We start from the raw sequence: 20,134 nt of genomic DNA, 5'->3' as shown, positions 1-20,134 counted from the left end.
TAGAATAATTACAGCAATGGGACACGCTAATATGCGTCTTGGGAGGCTGGCTCTCCAGTCCTGTCGGGTTTAATGATACAGCACATTGGGAATGATGTAACTGAATACAAACTCACCATGCTGATACTCAGCATCCCACGTCTTTTTGTTTATAATGATTGGTTTTATGCTATTTAAAGTGATGAGGTTTGAAGAAATGAGAGTAGCCATGTATTGTAAAAAGGAGTACCTGATTGTAAGATGAGTATAGGAATAAAAAGTATTTGTGTTTATCTACTCATTGGGGGATTTGAGGTAATAGTCTGCCGTCTAATATATACTTCTCCTGGGCCAAGGTTTTAACAGGTTTTGAGCAGATGACTTGCCTTGACTGACCTACCACTATGCACTGGTATTCATTCTGTTTATATGACACTGCTGGTTATCTTTTCCATTTGCAGAATCTATGAAGTGTTTGATGTATTTGTATAAACAGTTTGATTCCAGAAAATATGTTCTGAATTAGATGCCATTACTGTATAACAATACGCTAACAACATTCTGAGATCTTTTCAAGGCCTTTGTTTAATAACACAGTGAATGTTATTAGACTGTTACCGTAAGTCCCGTTAACATTAAAAAGCAACTTGTAAAAATGAAGAGGTTTTGAGTTCTGAAATTATGGATGATATCAAATTGGTGCATCTCTGTCTTTAGTTTTCCAGTGAAATGTTTTTCTACTGATTCTTGACAAAAATGTTTCCAATAAAATCAGGTGTTTGGGTTTCAGTTTTGATAATTGTGCCTCTAAAAAGAATTTTCAGTGGAAATTTTGAGATTGAGATTCTATGAAAACGTAGAATTAAAAATTTCTCTAGTTTTGGTTTGCCTTTCACTTACAGTACTTCAGAGTCACAAGTCGCTTCTTGCAGCCACAACTACTGGAAATACTTATTTTCCTCTAAAATAAAAGTAAGTATCTAAAGGGGACCTACAAGAAGTCTGGAGAGGGAATTTTGACAAGGACATGTAGTGATAGGACAAGAGGGAATGGCTTTAAGATGAAAGAAAGGAGATTTAGATTAGAAATTGGGAAGAAATTCTTCCCTGTGAGGGTGCTGAGGCAGTGGCACAGGGTGCCCAGAGAACCTGTGGCTGCCCCATCCCTGGCAGTGTTCAAGGCCAGGTTGGACACAGGGGCTTGGAGCAACCTGCTCTAGTGGAAGGTGTCCCTGCCCGTGGAAGGTGTCCCTGCCCGTGGGAGGGGGTTGGAACTGGGTGAACTTTAAGGTCCCTTCCAACACAAATCACTCAGTGATATGATTCTAGTATTTTCACAGAATTGTGTGTCTCCAGAATACAAATTAAAATTATTTGGAAACTTGTAGAAGATCATCGGATGTTAACGTAAGCAGTAGACATTTTGCTTGCAATTCCCTCTATTCTCCACAATTATTTGTATTAGAATTTAGTCTGTACAGAGAACTCTTCCTTTGCTGCTGGGGCGGCCAAGCTGTATTGAGCTTTGTAGTGTAAGTACCATACAGAAAGCTGTACCATGTGAAGGCATATAAAGTATAAATATAGTGTAGGATACACCATATATTGCATCATTTGAGAGTGCAAAGGTGCCTGTGTCAGAGCTGTTGCTTATATTGTATTCAGGGCTTAAGAAAAATAAGAGGTAACAATACCCAGAAAAATCTGTGCTTACATTATCTTATTCCCCTTATTCCTCTTTGTCTGTGACAGTTCTGCTTCCTTATGTTCTGTCCCAAAGCTATTCTAATTGAGTGGCAAAGCCGATGGTTTTGGATGTTGAAATAGTTCCAGGTATGCCGTCCACAAGAAGATTGCTCCAAAACTCAGAGGGATAGAAATCTTCCATTGGGAAAGCTTGTTTGTTACAAGGATTTACATATTATTCATATATATTTGGTTTTGTTTGAAGTAATATAAATGTTTGGTCTGTTTGTAATATTTTGAAGACAATTCTGAACCGTTCCATTTTCTAGTTTCAAATATGGTCGGTTATTTTCTTTTTTTTTCCCAGTTGTTTTCAAGGCAACTGAGACAAATATTGCCATTCAAAAGAAAGGAATTACAAACATTCTCTCTCCTTGAAAAGCAGGTCTATACTTTCCATTTGTATCTATATGTCAAGTTTCTGTAGTCAGTAGAAAATTATGCAAGCTAAAATGTAGCAATTGGTAATTTAAATTTTCTTGCTGTACCAAATACTCATTCGTCGTGGTAAGTGCTGAACCATGAATAATTTAGTGGCTTTCACTTCATAATATGCAGTGTCTGCTAACTTTGAAGTTCAGTAGTCAACTCCAAAGTTTGCTGGAGCTGACTAATGATTCACCAGAGATTTTTGAGAGATATTTTTTCGTCAATTTAAAGCTCAGAGAGGTTTGCTGTTGCAGCCATCTGGTAATTCTTGGTTCTGTAGAGGAAAGAGAAGCCTTTTGATAAAACACATCAAAGCATTCTGCTCTTTCAGTGACTGATACCTATAAGTAACTTAAAAGTTTCTCAAAATGATTTCACAATGCCTGACTCATGTGCCAAACTTTTGCATTCTAGCGTCAATACAACACTGGTGGTGAATTATATCTTAATTATATTTAAATCATTATTTAAATACGTCTGTTCATGGATGATTTACAGATCTAAGTGTTTTGTAAACCCAAAGGTTTCTACTTTACCAAATAGGCTGTCATGATTAATAAAATCCATGCTAAACCTTGTTGTTCTTTGTATTAACTGTACAGGTAAGGGGTACATTCAAAGTCTCTACTTGTGCTATACCATAAACCTAAGATATAGATGTACTCATATTAGACTATAGGTGATGTACAACTATAGTGTAAAAATATGGATCATATTCTTTGTAGAACTAATTCTGTTAGCAACTGGAATTCTGGTGTGGGGTTTGCAGATGTTTGGCAGCAAAGAACAAATATGGAGAGAGGGAGAGTTAGGACAGGAAGTATGTGCTGCAGCATCCACTTGAAACCAGAGCGGTCTAATGCTGGTTTGTACACACACAGTTGAGATTTGTCTGGAATCAGGATGTTGTTTCTATTCCATCAGACATTCCGGATGTGCAGTTGCCATGACCACACATGTTCAGTCTTCTCAAAGAGTGAGTTTATTGCATCACAAGTGCACCACAAGCAGCCAAGACAGAGTGATGAAATTGGCTTTTTACCTTTCAAATTGTTCAGGGAAAGGGCGTCTGAGTGAGATGTGGTGCTGTGTTACAGTAAAGGAAAGGGAAAACTTTAGCTTGTAATGCACCACACCTCTGGGTGTGAAAAAGGGGAATATTATCTTTTTTCAGAGGAGTGAAAAAGGGGTGACTTGGTGCACAGAGGAACTAAGGAGAAGTGTTTGTGCCATTCACTCTTCCTTGTATTTTAGAAGCTCATTTTAATGACTGAGGTACTGATGAAGGAAAGTAATTAAGCCTCCTATGTCAAGCTCTCCTCAATTAATGTCTGTGAAGGGATTTCAGAAATGGTGTGTCTTGGGCTGTACCTGGTATCATCCATAGCAGGCTTCGATGTCTGAAGGGGGCTTACGAGGATGCTGGAGAGGGACTCTTCATCAGGGACTGTAGGGATAGGACAAGGGGTGATGGGTTTAAACGGAAATAGGGCAAGTTCGGGTTAGATGTAAGGAGGAAGTTCTTTACTGTGAGAGTGGTGAGGCACTGGCACAGGTTGCCCAAAGAAGTGGTAAATGCTCCATCCCTGGCAGTGTTCCAAGGCCAGGTTGGACAGAGTCTTGAGCAACATGGACTAGTGTGAGGTGTCCCTGCCCATGGCAGGGGGGGTTAGAACTAGATGATCTTAAGGTCCTTTCCAACCCGAACCATTCTATGATTCTATGACACAATGTTTATGAATAGGTTAGCCTTATTATCACTTAACCATTCCAAATATAGTATTGGCTAAATGACAGATGAATATTAGTTAGTTACCACAAGTTCTTCAGACATGCTGTTTTTACATTAGGTAATTTGGAGAGACTTCTAAAGAAGCTGAGTTTTTAAGGACTTGATAAATTTAAAATGCAGACTACATAACTAGTATGGTACTACATTTTCAGAAAACAGAATGATGGGAGATGATGAAGGTATAGCTAATTCTTCACATGTTAACATTTGCTAGAACTCAGATTTAATAGTGGCATATAGAGAGCAGAAGACAATTCCATGTGTTTGTAGTTATTGTTTAAGCTTTTCAATGAGCAATCCAAGACCTAGGTCTGGTGCTCTTGTTTCTCATTAAGCCCACAAACAATGGTAAATTTGTAACTCCATACTTCATAATCTTTCACAGTTTTATGTTGTGCCTGTTGTATCTCCGAATCAGATGCATGTGCTTACCTGATTGTTTTCCTCCTGTCTGCTTGACATGTGCTTCCCAGCAGCTACAGTTGAACATGTTTTTTTCTCCTTCCTTTTTTTTCTTTTCCAGTGTGGGAACTTTGCTGTTTTGGTGGATGTTCATATTTTGCCTCAAGGCTCCAGTAAAGACACCAGCTGGTTTTCAGATCATGCGAAAGAGGTACAACAAATATCAATCCTACTTCAAAAGCGTGTGGCTGCAGGGAAAAAGTTGGATTGCCTTGAACTGTTCAGGATTTTTCAGTGTTATGAGAACATTGTTAGTTATACCTACCCATCAAGGGTTGCTGTGGGACCCCAAAGTCAACCATATGTGCTTTTTGGGTCACTAATGACCGCTTTCAATTTGCCTTTTAATTTTTAAACTCTGTGTGTGTGCATACATGCATGTGTGCATGCTGTTCTCATTCTTCTGCCTTCTGCCTTTTAATTTTAAAAACATACTGCTCATGAATGTTTGTAAATTACTCTCAGTGATATGAAACAGATTGTGACAGGTATCATTTTTGCAGAGCTTGTTGGCGAAATGTCTTTCTATTGTTTCTTTTTCTTGTTCTGAGAAGTGTGAATGATGTTGCATTTAGAGAGTGCAGGAAAACATGATAAACTATAGTAGAACCATTGTATCTTGTTCTGAGAAGTTTGAATGATGTATTTAGAGAGTGCAGGAAAACATAATAATAAACTATAGTAGAACCATTGTACCTTAGGAAAAGAAACTCCCCATCTTTATTTTCAGGTGTAGATCCTGATAGCAGCTGGAAATTGGGAAAACCAGTGCATCAGTGACCAGCAAAATAAGGAATGTAACTTTCATCAGCCTCTCTGTGATTTCTGCTATAAGCTTGTGATGAGTTACTTGCAGGAGTTTTCCCCTCTTTCAGCCTGGGTGGGAACTTGAGAAGTTCCCTGTTGAAAACGAGCGCAGGACGTGTTTGAGATGCCTGTGGACTTTCCCGCAAGTCTCCGTTACGGCAATTTTCAGCAGATAGTTTTCCTAATCATGGCAGAATTAACTTGTCACTGCAGAGCGTCCCCAAACGTCTCGAAGTAATACGCTTCAATAGAATTAAAAGAAACAATAAATTAATATCCTGAGGGAGAGAAACCTGAATATTTAAGTTTGTGGTTCATCCAATTTGTGCTTTATTAAGCTGAGAAGGAAGAAAATAGGGGAAATCTTTTCGACTTCTTTTTCTGACTAAATGAATACTCCTTACCCCTTTCTATTTATAACCAGGTTTACTATCCCGATTATCTGACTTTTAAGTGTTTTCCAAATGTATTTTGTAAGACTGCCAAAACAAAAGATATGAATTTCAGGAAATTAGCTCACGATTGACTTAATAAAGAGGCATGACAGGGCAGCATTCAGTGCATTGCTGTGACCGCAGATCTTGAGTGGAGTACAAAGGTTGCATATTTTCAACGACCAAGAAGTGTGATTCCAATAGCTTTATAATTCTCTTCCTGAAAGTCCTATGCAGAATCTTTGTTAAAGTGGGAAGAAAAAGGTCTTACAGGCAGATTATGCCTACATGTTTTTTAGGGGAGCTATTATATATTCATCACAAGCAGTTTTCTACATTTTTGCTTTTTTTTTTCCCCCACATTCTGGAAAATACAGTGGTGGTGCAGCTCTCTTGCTTGTCTGTGGGAAAAGCAGATGCCTCCTAGCCCTCTTGTAACACAAACACAATTTCTGCTGATCCCCTGCTCACCCCGGAGGAAAGTTGGAGGCTCTCTGTAGCAAACACTGCAGTCCCAGGCAGGGGCAGGGAGCAGTGCTGGCCTGTCAGCTGCCAGCTCCTGCTTGGAGCATGGGGCACCTAGAGCAGGCTGGGAACTAAATGAGTGCCTGTAAGCATGAGGCCGGTGTGAGGCAATAGGGTGCACATTGTCTAGCTGGGTGTTGTAACGACCACGGTTTGCACATTGCTCTCGTGTGTTGTACATAGACCCATCTCAGGGTTGCTGGGAGATGCAGGTTGAGGCATTTGGGAGCTTTCCCCTCTCTCTGCCCTTCAAATTTCCCTGCCCTCGCTGCCCGTCACTTTTCCCCTGGAATAACAACCGTCAGTGTTTTATATTTGTACTTCAAGAACTAATTTCAGTTCTTGTCACTGCTATGATCCCTCTGCATCTATGTAGAAGGTCTCAGTTACAAGTTCTTTTTAGTGGTGGAAAGTATGCAGAGACAATTCTCTCAAAGCCTGCTCTTGTTTATATTTCTTAAATATACTTCTTCAATTTAAATAATACTTCCATAAACATAAATAAATTCTTTTACATGCAAATTAAGGAAGTACGTGCTCATCCTTATTGTTGTAGAAGGAACTAAATGCACATTGTGTTTCCACTGCTTTCTAGATCTTTTCATTCTAACCTGAATGTATAGTCCTGTGAAGGAATGTGTAATGAGATCACTTTAATGAGTTAAACAGAAGAATAAGTAAATATAGTGTTTTATAATTGTACTCTTCAAGCAGAAAGGAAAATGTATTTCTTAATGTAAGGAGAGAAAATACTGTTTGTGGTTGACCAGTGTTTGTGCATTGCTTTCATTTAGAGCAATATGTTAAAAGATTTTGTTGCTCTGCATACTTTCTAGATTCATCAAAAGTACATTTCAAGCCAAGATATTTTAGTTTAGATTCTACTAAAACAATTTTGTCTGTTGTCCCAACACTGTAAAAAGGTAAAATGATATTTTTGTCATGCCACAGATTATCATTTCTGTGAGCACATTGTTGTGCACAATGGAAAATGAGACTACTGAGGGACAAGTCTCAAATATGTGTGGATGTATTAATTTGAAAACTTATTCTAGTATTTAAGAGATTAATTTTTTGCTTTTACTTCAAGTTTTTATTTTTTCAATGGCTATTCCGGCTGAAGGGTTTTTTCTTCTGTGGTTTTCATTATGCTTTGCTGAAGGAAGTATGGAAAGATATGAACAGTTATATTTGGGAGCAGAAAAATCAAAAGGAACTAGAGAAATTAAGTTGCTGTGACCTAATCAGCTCCGAGTCTTCCCCCCAAAATTACCCTGAATTGAAACAAAATATCTGCTGTGGTTTATAAGGATTCTTGCAGACAAATAGTGTGTTAACAGTTTCTGGGAGGATTTTTACTAATGTTTTGCTTTACTAATACCTAATTTTATGGTATATTTCCTAATTTGTATGCTTCTCACCTCGGTACTTAATTGCAGATGTTGCTTTTCCTTTTTATGTAAAAGGGAGTGATTTTATATTGATTTCTGCTGTGTGTCTGTGGGCATAAAGATATACACATATATATTTAGAGAGAGATCTAAATAGGCCGATGGTTACTCTTTCAGAACGTCTGCATGCTGCTAGAGGAAGTGGTTGCTTCAAGGGTCAAACAGTACTTGGAGGCACCTAAACAACGTGGTCAGTGGAAGTCAATGGAACATGCACCATCTGGTCCTCTGTTTCTTACTGGTAAAATAAATTATTTAACTTATTGTGAACTAAAGTAAGATAAAGTATAGGTGGAAACTGCTGTTCTTTATTTTTTCTGTGAAGAATTTGCCATCACGAAAGCCAGTAAGCCTGAAATAGCTGGTGTTTGGGTCTGAAATTAGTTCAGATATGTTACTGAAAAATGATCTTAAGGCTGTAGTGTGAGAGCCTATCATTGGAATTAAAAAGAATAAATGGTATAATCGTGTGTCCTCCAAAATAGATGGAAATCTTGCAGGCTTGTTAATTCTTCATTTCACTTGAACATTTAGAAGTTCTTAATTAAGAAATATTATCTTCACTCTCTTCTAACAATCTCTTCAGCCTTAAAAAGATGCTAAGGTGTGACAAACAGCATTTGTCATTTCACCAGTGTTGCTGCAGGCCTGGCAGTAGCATAGATGGCCTTGTGAGTAATCACTGTGCAGAAGAGAACAGTAGTAAGAGCATTTACCCAGTTGAACTTTCTTTGATGTTTGTATGTGAAGGTGGTGAGACTAATAAGTGCAATTTCAGTCCATGCATGTTTTAAACTAAAGATAATGATCAGTGTAGCTTGTGCTCTAATATTAGATCAGTTTTGGGGCTAAATGGCTTGCCAGTTTTTGTTTCATGTTACTTCACTAGCTGTTGTGGCCATCATGGTAAGTTTTACACTTGATAGGCTTATCTGTTGGTGTTCTAGCACCCAAGCAATTGATTTTTAAATAGTTCTTAGGAAATAATGGCTGGGGGTTTTACCATGGAGCTGGGGGTTATACCTGGAGCATGTTATAAACTTGTCACAGAAAAGAAGGGCTGCAATAGTAAAGCCCTGGGTTGGCTACGGTTTCTCACGTTTCCTTAAATATATGGAAATAGATCTTTACTGAAATATGAATTCCACAATGAATGCAATTACATACTTACAATGTACAATACTGATAGAATTTTTTTAATTCAATGTATATTAATAATTTTAATTCTGAATAAATTCTTTGCCTCTTAATATTTTCAGTTACTGAAAAGGTCTATTTCTACAGAATTCCAGTTGATGGTTGCAGCTTTAAATGCTATTATCAATATTAATGAATGTTTTTATTAAACACAGGTTAAATACTGTATGGTTGGCTGCTTATTGCAAAATTTGAGGCATAGATGGGAGCCAGATTGTTATGGCATGACAAGGAGGGTTTTTTCCCACCCACAAGAGCACAATGCCGCATAAGCAAAAAGTGCTTCAGGACACTAAAGGCTTTCCAAACCCTTTTTTTCCTTGCAAGTTGTAACTACATTTTATCCCTTTAAAACATTATTAATGTTTATAAAACACATGAGATTTCAGATCCCTGTACTCTTCTGGTTTTGAGTGAACAGCTTGAACGTTCTTCTAGTGAAAGTAGAGGAACATTAGAGAAGGTAGGGTCAGAATTTCTGAGATTTGATGAGGTTTTTCTGCATTTTCTGTTCCCACCTCAGTAAAAACAAAATCAACGATTTTGTTTGATAAAACTGCTAGACATAATAGTTGTTTTTATATATGCAGACAGATGCAACACTAATTTGCGAGGGCCTCAGATTCTCTTTATAGCATGAAGTTTTCAGTAAAAATACCGGTACGCTGTCCCAGCATTGTGAACTGATCTGCTTAGCTCTTCGCCCGTATTTCCTGAAAATGAAAAACTTAAGGATATGAGAGATCAACATTAAGCATTCGAGGAGATCAACAGTAATATCTGTGACAATTTTAGATTAAAGAACGTTTACTTTGGACGAGGCAGAATTCCCGTTCCATCAGTTATCTGCAGTTAATCCCACCATCATTAATTAACACTAAAGAAATAAAGGAAGAAAACAGTCTGTGATAACGAACATTCATGTTGAACTTAATTTCCAAATCCAACTCTTTTCCTCTTCTCTCCGCCTGCTTTGCTTAGGGCTGTAATTTGTAAGAAAGGAGTGCTTTGTTCAAGTCCAAGAATCAAGTTTATTCAGGTTACATTCAAGTCTGTTCTTACCTGAGAAGGAAGAACAGAAGGAATTCTGTTATTATCTGAGAAGGAAATAACAGAATAGGTGGGTGTTCACTGGAGCAACTGGGACCTACCTCTAAGGGACTGACCCTTTTAGGTGAGCCACAAACCTAACAGTCTCTAGCAGTTATCATCATTCAAACGAATGGTTTTGGAGCCATTCAAACATGCCTCCAAAACCTCTTGTGTTTTGCCTTCCTCTCTAAAATCACAGGGTCTATTTGTGGAGTACAATATGAGATACTTTTGTGTTTTCTCACAAACAGATGAAGTGCAAGATAGCTGGCCAGCGTTTGGCTGACACTGTGTTGTAGTATACAAAGAAATGCCCAAGCTTGGTATGTGGCTAACTCCATACACATACTGTAGGTGCTGCTGGTGAAATGCTGAAGCTTGCAGCTATTGTTGCATTTGGAGGTTATTGAAAGTTTTTGAGCTCTTCAAACTGAATGTGGTTTCTTCTGCTCAGAGTTATGCAAGTCTGTGTCTAGAGTTTCACTGCTGTAAAACCCCCACTATTGTAAGGAAGAGTGTATCTATAGAAGGAACATTAAGACGCTTATTAGCTGGTTATTTACTACTTCAAGTATCCCAGGTCAGCATTCCACCCCTATTTGAACTTGCAGCAAGTCAGTTATAATTAGTTTGCTCTCTATGTTGCAGGATGTATTCAAAATTTATTAGAATCAGAATTATTAGACCAGTATTAGTAAGATTTTAGACTCCCTCCAATATCAAAACATGTTGTATTAGGATTTTCTTCAAAAATAGAAGCCAAACTACTTCACTTTGATGAGCAGATCTCATCCTGCTGTGTAGATCTGCTGAGCAGAGAAGAGTCTTGTCAAGCTGGCTACCATAACTATTTTGAAGAGAAAATTTTCACCTATCAATTTCTTTTTAGTATTAACATTATGTTTAATACCAATATTATTTAATAGCACGTTTCAGATTTGTGGCACATAATATAAATAGCCTCGCAAGTTACTTGTTAATTTACATTTCTTCTTCATTTAAGTTACACCCACTGAGCAGTGTGTGGTGGGTCGCATACCATCTCATTAGGAAATCTGTGGGTGTTACACACAGGAGAAGAAAGAAAGAAAGAATGGAAAAATGAGAGAAAGTAGCCAAGACAAGCAAGTTCTTCCTATTCTTCCTTCTGTCTGAACAATTTCCCCACCCCTCCCAAATGGCCAGTATGAACAATTTGCCAAAGTAAGCTTTAATTTAGTCTTTAGACATAGGCTTTGGTATAAACTCTCTGTTTCCTGTGTTTAATTAATGTCCAAATGTGTTTGATTTTGATATGTTTTATTTTTTTAAGAGAAAAGTAAAATGGGGTAGACTTTTAAAGATTCCATTTTGCCTGCAACCAATCTGCAAGGCCAAAATCGTGCAAGAAAAGCATCAATCAGGTATGGTTCACATGCATTATTTGAAGTTCAATGTAAGCCACCCAAAACCAACCCCCAAATATTAGTGAATTTCTTGCATTTATAAACCCCCACTGCTTCACTCTACAAATACATAGTCTTTAAATTTTTTTAACATATATGTGCCACACATTTTCACTTGGCAGTACTTGTGCTACTCAGAAACAGATGCTGGTTTTTAGTAATGATGTTAAGCATGTTAGCGTGTCATAATGCTCACCTAGCGTAGACTAGCTAAAAGCAGAACCTGTTTCATGTTCTTCATGCTGGTTCTGATTAAGAGCAATGAGAATTAAGTAACAAGAGGCTTGAGGACTAAGTGGAGATACTAATACAGAAGAATGACAAAGGGAAGACTGGAAAATTGACATGGACACAGAGAGAAAATATGGCTGGTAGAAATGTTCACATTACAAATTGAAGGAAGGAAGGAAGATGGTATCTTGTAAACTCACTTCTTCCCCCTCTTGAGAGAGGAAGAAGTTAACTGTTTATCCTACAAGTAATTTTCAGATCTTTTCTTATTCCTTCCCTAGCATCCCTGTTGTTTTTCTTGGCTCGAGGGCAGGACATTTTTGCTCTGATTTCAGCTATTTTTTATTGTAGTCTCTTCTACAGTGAAAATAATTAGAGAGCATGCAGTCACATGGCCCACTGAGCTCCCAGCTTGATGTTATCTGCTGTAGCTGGGATTGTGTATATTGTTTTAATACTTCTAACCAAGTTTTCTAAGGAAACGGGGCTTATTGTGATCATGTTTTCCCTGTGTGTGTGTGTGTTTGTCCATCTTTTCCCCCAGTTGCTTTTTGCAAAAATGACTGAACTTTATTAACAGGTAAAACTCTTTAAGTCATTAATTTTTCAGACATTAACTTCTGATAAGCTTGTTAAAATGAGAAAGTGGAAGAAGTACAAGTGCCGTTATGAGCAGTTCAGCCTTACAAAGATCTGGAGTTAAAGTTCATGTCTTATTTAGTATAAAAAATGCATAAGATACAATTTCATAAGAAAATAACTTCTGTTGCTTGTGAAACTGTGTTTGGCTCCTGTAAGCACACAAAAGCCATACCATAAATCATGATGGTAAATATTCCAAACCATTTTGGCCTTGCATTGTAATTTGAACATTATGGTGTTTTTAAGGAGAACACCCTTTTCAGACTGCCTTAGTTTGCTTTAGGGAGTGTTCACTATTTCTGTAGAATGGGAATTGTGTAAGATGTTTGTAGGGTATGTTACAATCCTCTAGCAGCAAAACTGATTTATTTCCACCCTCTCAGCTGTTAACTCTTACTCCTCTGCTGTGAAACTGAGTTTTCTTTGGGTTTAACTAGAATAATTTCACCTATCTTGCTTAAAGAGCAAACTGGAGGGAGAGGTCAGCTATGGCACATAAGCTACCAGAGGGGACTGAGGAGGACAGAAGTCTTTTAAATGAATTTTGATGTTTGTAGTTGCACGTTGTAATTTCTGTCTCTCAAAAGAATTATGATGCAGCTTCTTTACAATGGACTAATTTCGGATTTGTGGCCAAGTCCTGCAGATCTTTGTGAACTTTCAACTTATACTCATCTGTCAGTGACAAAGAGTCTCACAGCTCCCTAAAGTATACAGTAACTTATGCAATAACTTATGAAAAACGTTTTTATTAATATCTTGTACTTAATATTTCCTGTATTTCCTTTAGGTTGCTTTTTTATTCCTATTTATTTACAGCCAGCTAGTGGGGAATAAAAGCATCTCCTCACCAAAGTATTTTTCTTCCAGAAAATCACTGGTTTTTATCTGAATTTTTGTTTTTTCTTTTCTCAAGGTAGAGGCTATTTGACAAGAACAAGAATCCCACGTAATTATGCACTGTTTGGGAAATTTTTTTTTAGTGGTTTATTTTTTCCTTACCTTAGATTATAATACTACAGTATTGGGAAAAACTCCCAAACAGGGCAACAAAGGTGATGCAAGATGAGGAAATGCAATACAGGGAACTTATGAAATACAGGGGACAGTTAAGAGTGCTAGGATGCTTTAGCCTGGAAAATATATGAATTAAGGGGAATGCAACAGAGATCTATGAAATCATTTCTTCTCTCTTCCAATTTGAGAACAAGAGGGCATCAGATGAAGGTATTGGGAGTACCATGGTAGTAAGCAGAACCATGAAACTCTGTGCCAAAGGATCTTGGGTATGCTAAAAGCTTACACTGAGTCCACAAGAAACATGGGAGAGTAATCCAGGGAGGATACAGGATTCACAAATCTCTTTTGGTTCAAAAAATGCCAGAGTTGAGAGTGCTTGGAGTCTGGGAGAATACTGGGAAAATAACCACATGTGCTTTGCTTTTGTATTTAGTCTCCCCTTAAAGCCATTTATAGTGACTCTTAGATGCAAGGCATTCAGCTATATGGACCTTTGGTCTTACCCAGTGTGACCTTGCTTATCATCGTGCTTTTGTGAAAGAAAACCTGCACTGTAAACTGAAAACTGAGTATGTCAGAGAGAGTCAATGTGTTCCAGAGATTGTCAGAGAAAGTTCTGCACTTTCTAGATTGAAGGATCTACTTTTCCTGTTACTACACTGATATTTGCAGAGACTTTAGCAATTGCTACCCCTATCTTAGATGGGACTTTCACAGCTGCAGCACCAGGTGGGTTGAATGCATTCTCCTCACTTCTTTCCTAGCTGCAGCTCCCATGTGAAGTTGTTTATGGTCTTGGAGAGGAAATGAAATAGTGTATTTATTTTAAAGATGTACTTAATAAAGTGTTTTATATAGTTAATGTTGTTTGGAAAAGAAGTATCTATCATTTATTAAGGACAACAGGAGAGCTGTTTAGCTTCGTGTATTTTTGTGAAAAGAAAGAATTTGGTGTTGGTTTTGAAAAAGCTTTGACCTCTAACCTTTAATTATCACCTGCCTTCATTGATTCTGGTTCTTTCTTTTGCTTCCATCTTGTTTCCATCATTTTTCTCTTGTTTCCATATTTCATTGGATGAATAGAAAAAAAAACCACCACCACGAAAATTACTCTTAAGTATGTGTATGTACCAAAAAAAAAGGTGTTTTTTACACATGCATGAATGCACAAAGGTTGACAGCTACTATCTTACACACCTATATAAGCTATAAAGGTCTTTCTATAGCATCCAAGTGTTTCTGCATAGTAATTTTTCTGTTAGGCAAATTTAAAGTCTATCTTTAGAGTTTTCATTATATAGTTAGGCAAAAAAGTCAGTATCCATTAATTGTGTGTATTTACAGACTGGAATTATGCCTCATTTTCAGTTTATCAAAGCTGGCTGGAAGTTAATAGGCAAGTAACCTCTAGCAGTTAAAAATGAGGTTTGGGATATTAGTTTGATGCAGATGTTGCAAGTTAGGCAAGATGAACCCTACCTTTCAGTTCTGATTTGATACTCCAGAATATCAAAGTGACTCTCATCTAGGCCAGTGAAACACACAGCTACCTGCTGAAAGAGCCAAAGAGCCCTGAGCATCTGTTTGTCCCAACTGGAAATTCAACGTTTTTGGAATCCATACGGAGTGATTTTGAAAATCTGTCCCTAAGCACTTACCATTTCTTATTTGACTATCTGATTCTTCTTTGTAACACGTGTTCCTCTTGAAGGTACTGGGGTTTTTTGTGTGCTCCGTAAAGCTTTGTAAAGGTTCTGGAGTTACTTGAAAGCGAGAATGCAGAGGATAGAGTGTCAGTGTACAGCTTCTATGGACAGTAGCACTGGGCACAGCTGGAATAGGTTTGGAGGGGGGTTTTGTGTGCTCACTGTTTCAGTTGAGATCTTCTGAAGAGTAAGCTGGACTTTGAATTATCTTCTCCCATCCTTCGTGAACATGGCAAATAGGATTTTTGCTAGAAGCATTTTATAGATTCTGTGGTCTGTCGAATGCTCAGATTCCTTGTGTTGGAATGTCTAAAATACCAGAGAAGAAATTACTCGGTCAGTGTGATCAACCTGACTTGCTTTAGCTGTCTGACCTTTACAAATATGTCTGTGGGATAACACAAAGTCTGTGCTGCCTGGAATGTGCTACAGATCATAGATGGGTTTGGCTTGGAAGAGACTTTAAAGATCATCTAGTTCCAACCCCCTGCCATGGACAGGGACACTTCCACTAGAGCAGGATAAAGTAGTGAGGGCAGCTTAACATAATTCATGCATTCTGCTGAAGTAAAGTGTTTGCAAATAATGTCTGAATCTGGTTGTATCTTTTGTGTTTGGCTAAGTCTTCTATAAGGTATGGTATGCCTTTAGGATTTAATTTTTTCAGCTTGGGTACCTATGATTGCATATATTACTTGCTAACATACATAGTGGGTTGTGGTGTTCAGGTGCATACCAGGTTGTGCATTACAAAACACACACACTGCATTCCTGTAGTGCTTGGTGTCCACGTGCAGAACATGCTGTTTGTGTGCAGCTGTGGTGGCTCTGTGTTTGGGACATCTGAAGAAAGATCTCTGAAAATCTTATACTGGGGCAGAGATTCTGTGTTTTTAGACCTGAGTGGTCTTGCTGAGCAGTGATGGAAGTCATGAAGGTGGTGAGGCATTGGAACAAGTTGCCCAAAGAAGTGGTAAATGCTGCATCCCTGGCAGTGTTCAAGGCCAGGTTGGACAGAGCCTTGGGTGACATGGTCTAGTGTGAGGTGTCCCTGCCCATGGCAGGGGGTTGGAACTGGATGATCTTAAGGTCCTTTCCAACCCAAACCATTCTATGATTCTGTGATATGTTTTAGCAGGCATATAAGCATTTGGCATCAGGATCATTGTCAGAATCATAGGTTTGAGGGGTTTTTGTATAACTGCATGGGAGGGGAAAAATAGCTAGATTTAGTAAAAAACCCCAGAAAATCTGAACCAAACCCTATTAAATACAGATCATGAACATGGATGAAAAGGGAAATATGATTTCTGAGGGGAAAAGAAAGACTATATTTAAAATCAACCAGGTTTGATAGCTCCTTTTGCCTGTTTTAATTAGCTCAACTGTATATTAAATAAGATGGAAAAAATAAGGATTTGAATTTTATTCTGAGCTAAAACGTCAGATTCCTTTAAAAAAAAAGAAGTAAGTACTCTTTATTAAATGTTTCTAAAGAGAGCAATATTGTTTTGGTTACAATCTAAGCAAGAAAGAATAGGGATTTGAAATAAAACCTAAAAGAAATATGATTTCCCTAGAAATGTTTAGAGGAATTTACTTAATTGCAACCAGAAGTGTGACCTGGAAGTGTAACGTTTTGACCTTTTAGCTGTCTGGTTTCCTAAATGTGTTGTTTTGCTCTCTTTAAACTGTGAGAAAATCTGTTTTACACATCTTTAACCCTTGCATTCCCTGAAAGTCTCAATATAAAAGTCCCTGAACTATCCCCAGCAGTCCAAGAAAAACAAAGATCGTCATTACAACTTAAGGAAAAACAAAATCATAACAGATATGTGTTGAACATTGAAGTTCTTTCTGTTTTCTTTTTAACTGGAAGTAATTGTGGGTGTAATTTCATAGTTAAATATGAATAGGAATGTCTTTTAAACTTTCCGTGTTGCCATATTACACAATAATACTTGCCTTTGTTCTTTTGTTCTGGAGTTTCATTATCATATGACAAAGGTAGAGAGAAAATACAACTTTTTAAATTGCAAACATTTTTGTGGGTTTATTTGTATTTGGATAATTTGTATAAGGCTTTACAGAAATCTGGCCAGAGAGAGATGGAGGCCAATTCCTGAAGAAAAGTGGTTGATACTTTCCCTGTGTAAGTAGTTCAGGGAGAGCAGTTTTCTTCTTTTTGCATGCATGTGGGTCATAGGATATGGGCAGTGCCTGTCTGCTCTTTTCAGTTGTCTTCCCTTGACAAAAGACAGGCTCCTGGGTTTTGGCCTTTTGTGTAAAAGACCTCAAAGTTGTTACTTAATATTGAAAAAGAGGATGTTCTCTGTATGTTTTTTTTTTTTTACACTTAGCATCTGTCACACTGATGCCAGAAACTGCAAGATACTGAGCTCCATAATGTTGGTGGTCCCTTATAACACTGCACTCTTGAGCAAGCTAAAATGAGCAGTTACAAATGATTTGTAGCAGCTCATATCAAGGGGGTTGGTACTACATGATATTTAAGGTCTCTTCAAAGCCAAACTATTCTGTGATCTATGATTTTGCGGTCAGTCTCCAGCTCTTTGCACCACAACTGGCACCTGCTTCACTGTTAGAGCTGAGTGGCACTGATCCGATGATCACAGTCATGGGTTGTTCTTTGTCTTTTTGGTGTCCTCTTTGCATCAGAGCTTGTGAGAGCAGAAAGAGATTGAGACTTATTTGGCAATAGAGCCTTTCATCAACTGACCTAATTACAGACTATTTGCCAGCGTTTCAAAAGAGAAAATACAGAAGACTCCATTGTGGTGACTTTCCACCTATTTGTTATGCTCCAGAATTTCCTTATATTCTGAGCTGTTACAAACCTAACAAGAGCCTGTTGTGTGAAAAGACAAAAACCTGTGAACCTTTGGCACAGCTTGCTTTGTTCAGTGAGAAAAACGTGCTGGTTCAAGTCCACATGTCTCTTAGAACTTACTTTCTTTTGAAGTGTCCTCTAGATGATAGGGTAGAAGAAAGGAAAAGAGGACTCATGACCGTCAACATCTACCTCTTGGCTCCACCAGGCTATCCTAACAGGAGACAAGAACAGGTATTGCTGCCATATGTCAAGATCAGCTTTGAATCATAGAATCATGGAATGGTTTGAGTTGGAAGGGACCCTAAAGATCATCTAGTTCCAACTCCTTTGCCATGGACAAGGACACCAAACCTTTTCATGTTCATGCCAGCTGAAGTTCTGAAGATAACTGCTACTACGAGCTTTTTTACCCCTCTCATTCTCTCCCATCATGTCTCCAGTTACAGACTGCTGGGCTTTTTTCACCAAACCAATAGGATTTGTAGCCATGTGATGCAGTATATTCCTGACTTTTTAAGCTACCCTTGCCTAGAAACGTTCTTCTTGGTTGAAGATGAAAGTCTTGTCAGCTGTAGGAGCTATAGGGTTAAAACAGTTTCCTCTCAGGGAAGAAGTTTTGCAGAAGTTATTTCCTATTGCCAGGGAAAAAAAATAGAGCCTGGGGACCTGTGAAGGGTTTGACCGGCTTCATTTGAAAATCTTTCAGCATCATTGTATTGGCACCCACAGTTATGTTGTTCTAATGAACAGTAAGAGGAACCAGTCATGTCTGTTACATTCTAAAGCTCATTTCCACATTTTGGTTGAGTTTTTGTGCTGAAAGAGACTGCTTCGTATTGTAAAATTCAAAATCCTCCCTTTCAAGTATTTCACGGCATCAAAAATAAAATTATGAACCTCATGGGTATCCTCAAGGAGAAAAAAACCCAGAGACACACTGAAAGGACATATTTTTTGAAAGAGGTATGTGCTTTAAAAGCAACTGTGCGTTCCCTGGTGCCCTGGAAGTCAAATGTGTCACCATCACAGTGTCTGTGTTTCATTTTAGCTAGAATCTACCTTCCTTTTGTCACTGTGAGGAATTCAGTGATGTAAGTAAGTGAAATTGCTCCATTTGGATACAGCTGTGTCTGGCCAGGTTGGAGGAGAGGCTCAGCTTGATGTGCAAATGTGGCAGCAGACAGCTTTTAACCAAGCTGCTCCTTAATGGCAATGCAGGCACTTTGAAGAGACTTCAGATTCGTCTCTGCTGCTCACTTGTCAACGTTTACCACAGGGTTTGTTTTCCAATTCTCTCTGCTTTTTGGCTGGTAGCAACAGATGCCTTTCTCAGCCTTTGTCACTTGTTGTGCTCGTTCCAGTGGTTAAAGAAGTCCAGGCACGTGGCATCCTCTGCAAGACAGTTTATATGTTCAAACCAGTGAGGGTTTATAAATAACTTTCAGTTCGTTTGTTAAAGCACATCACATGCAGTTAATAATATGGTCACTGAGTCGGATGAACAAAAGGGTGAAATCAAATCTTGTCTCGTGTTAGAAAACAGTTGTCTGTGATAATGGTACACTAATGACCATCAAATATATCGCTCTGGTTTATCTGCTTGACTGCATTAGCAGGTGATGCTAGCTATTACTGCTTATACATTATGAGTGGGTATTGAGAGACTAACTTAAGAGCTGTTTTTCAGGCTTAGATCAGCCTGTCTCTCCATCTCAAGTATTAGTGAGGGGGAGATGGTCTTTTTCTGTTAGAGGTGGTGTGTTTTCTGGACCATCAAGTACACTTACCGTACAATCATAGAATCATAGAATAGTTTGCGTTGGAAAGAACTTTAAGATCATCTAGTTCAAACACCCCCCTGCTATGGACAGGGAGACCTCACACTAGACGATGTCGCCCAAGGCCCTGTCAAACCTTGCCTTGAACACTGCCAGGGATGGAGCATTTACCGCTTCTTTTGGGCAACCTGTTCCAGTGCCTCACCACCCTCACAGTAGAGAACTTCTTCCTTGTATCCAACCAAAATCTCCCCTGTTTAAGTTTGAACCCATCACTCCTTGTCCTATCCCTACAGTCCCTGATGAAGATTCCCTCTCCAGCATCATTGTAGCCCCCTTCAGATCCTGGAAGCTGCTCTGAGGTCTCCACGCAGCTTCTCTTCTCCAGGCTGAACAGCCCCGATTTTGTCAGCCTGTCTTCATATCATGTTGCAGCCAGATGATCTTGTATATGCTTTACTTCTATGTTCCTTCCTCCAGCATGCCCACGACAAACAGGCTAAGAAATACTTATCCTCGATCCAGTTTGGCCAGTATAGGTCTG

The 20,134-nt window shown here is 38.4% G+C and overlaps 1 protein-coding gene across 1 annotated transcript in view; it reads left to right on the top strand.

Moving 5' to 3' along the window:
- The window catches only part of SLX4IP (SLX4 interacting protein), a 77,413-nt gene that overhangs the window by 33,948 nt on the left and 23,331 nt on the right, over positions 1-20,134 (top strand). Inside the window, 2 exon segments of the mRNA XM_030489228.1 lie at positions 4,470-4,559; positions 7,743-7,866. Coding sequence (XP_030345088.1) covers positions 4,470-4,559; positions 7,743-7,866 — 214 coding nt within the window.

Source organism: Strigops habroptila, chromosome 6, assembly GCF_004027225.2.
Source record: "Strigops habroptila isolate Jane chromosome 6, bStrHab1.2.pri, whole genome shotgun sequence".
In the NCBI taxonomy this organism is placed as follows: domain Eukaryota; kingdom Metazoa; phylum Chordata; class Aves; order Psittaciformes; family Psittacidae; genus Strigops; species Strigops habroptila.
This window is presented reverse-complemented; position numbering and strand designations above follow the sequence as displayed.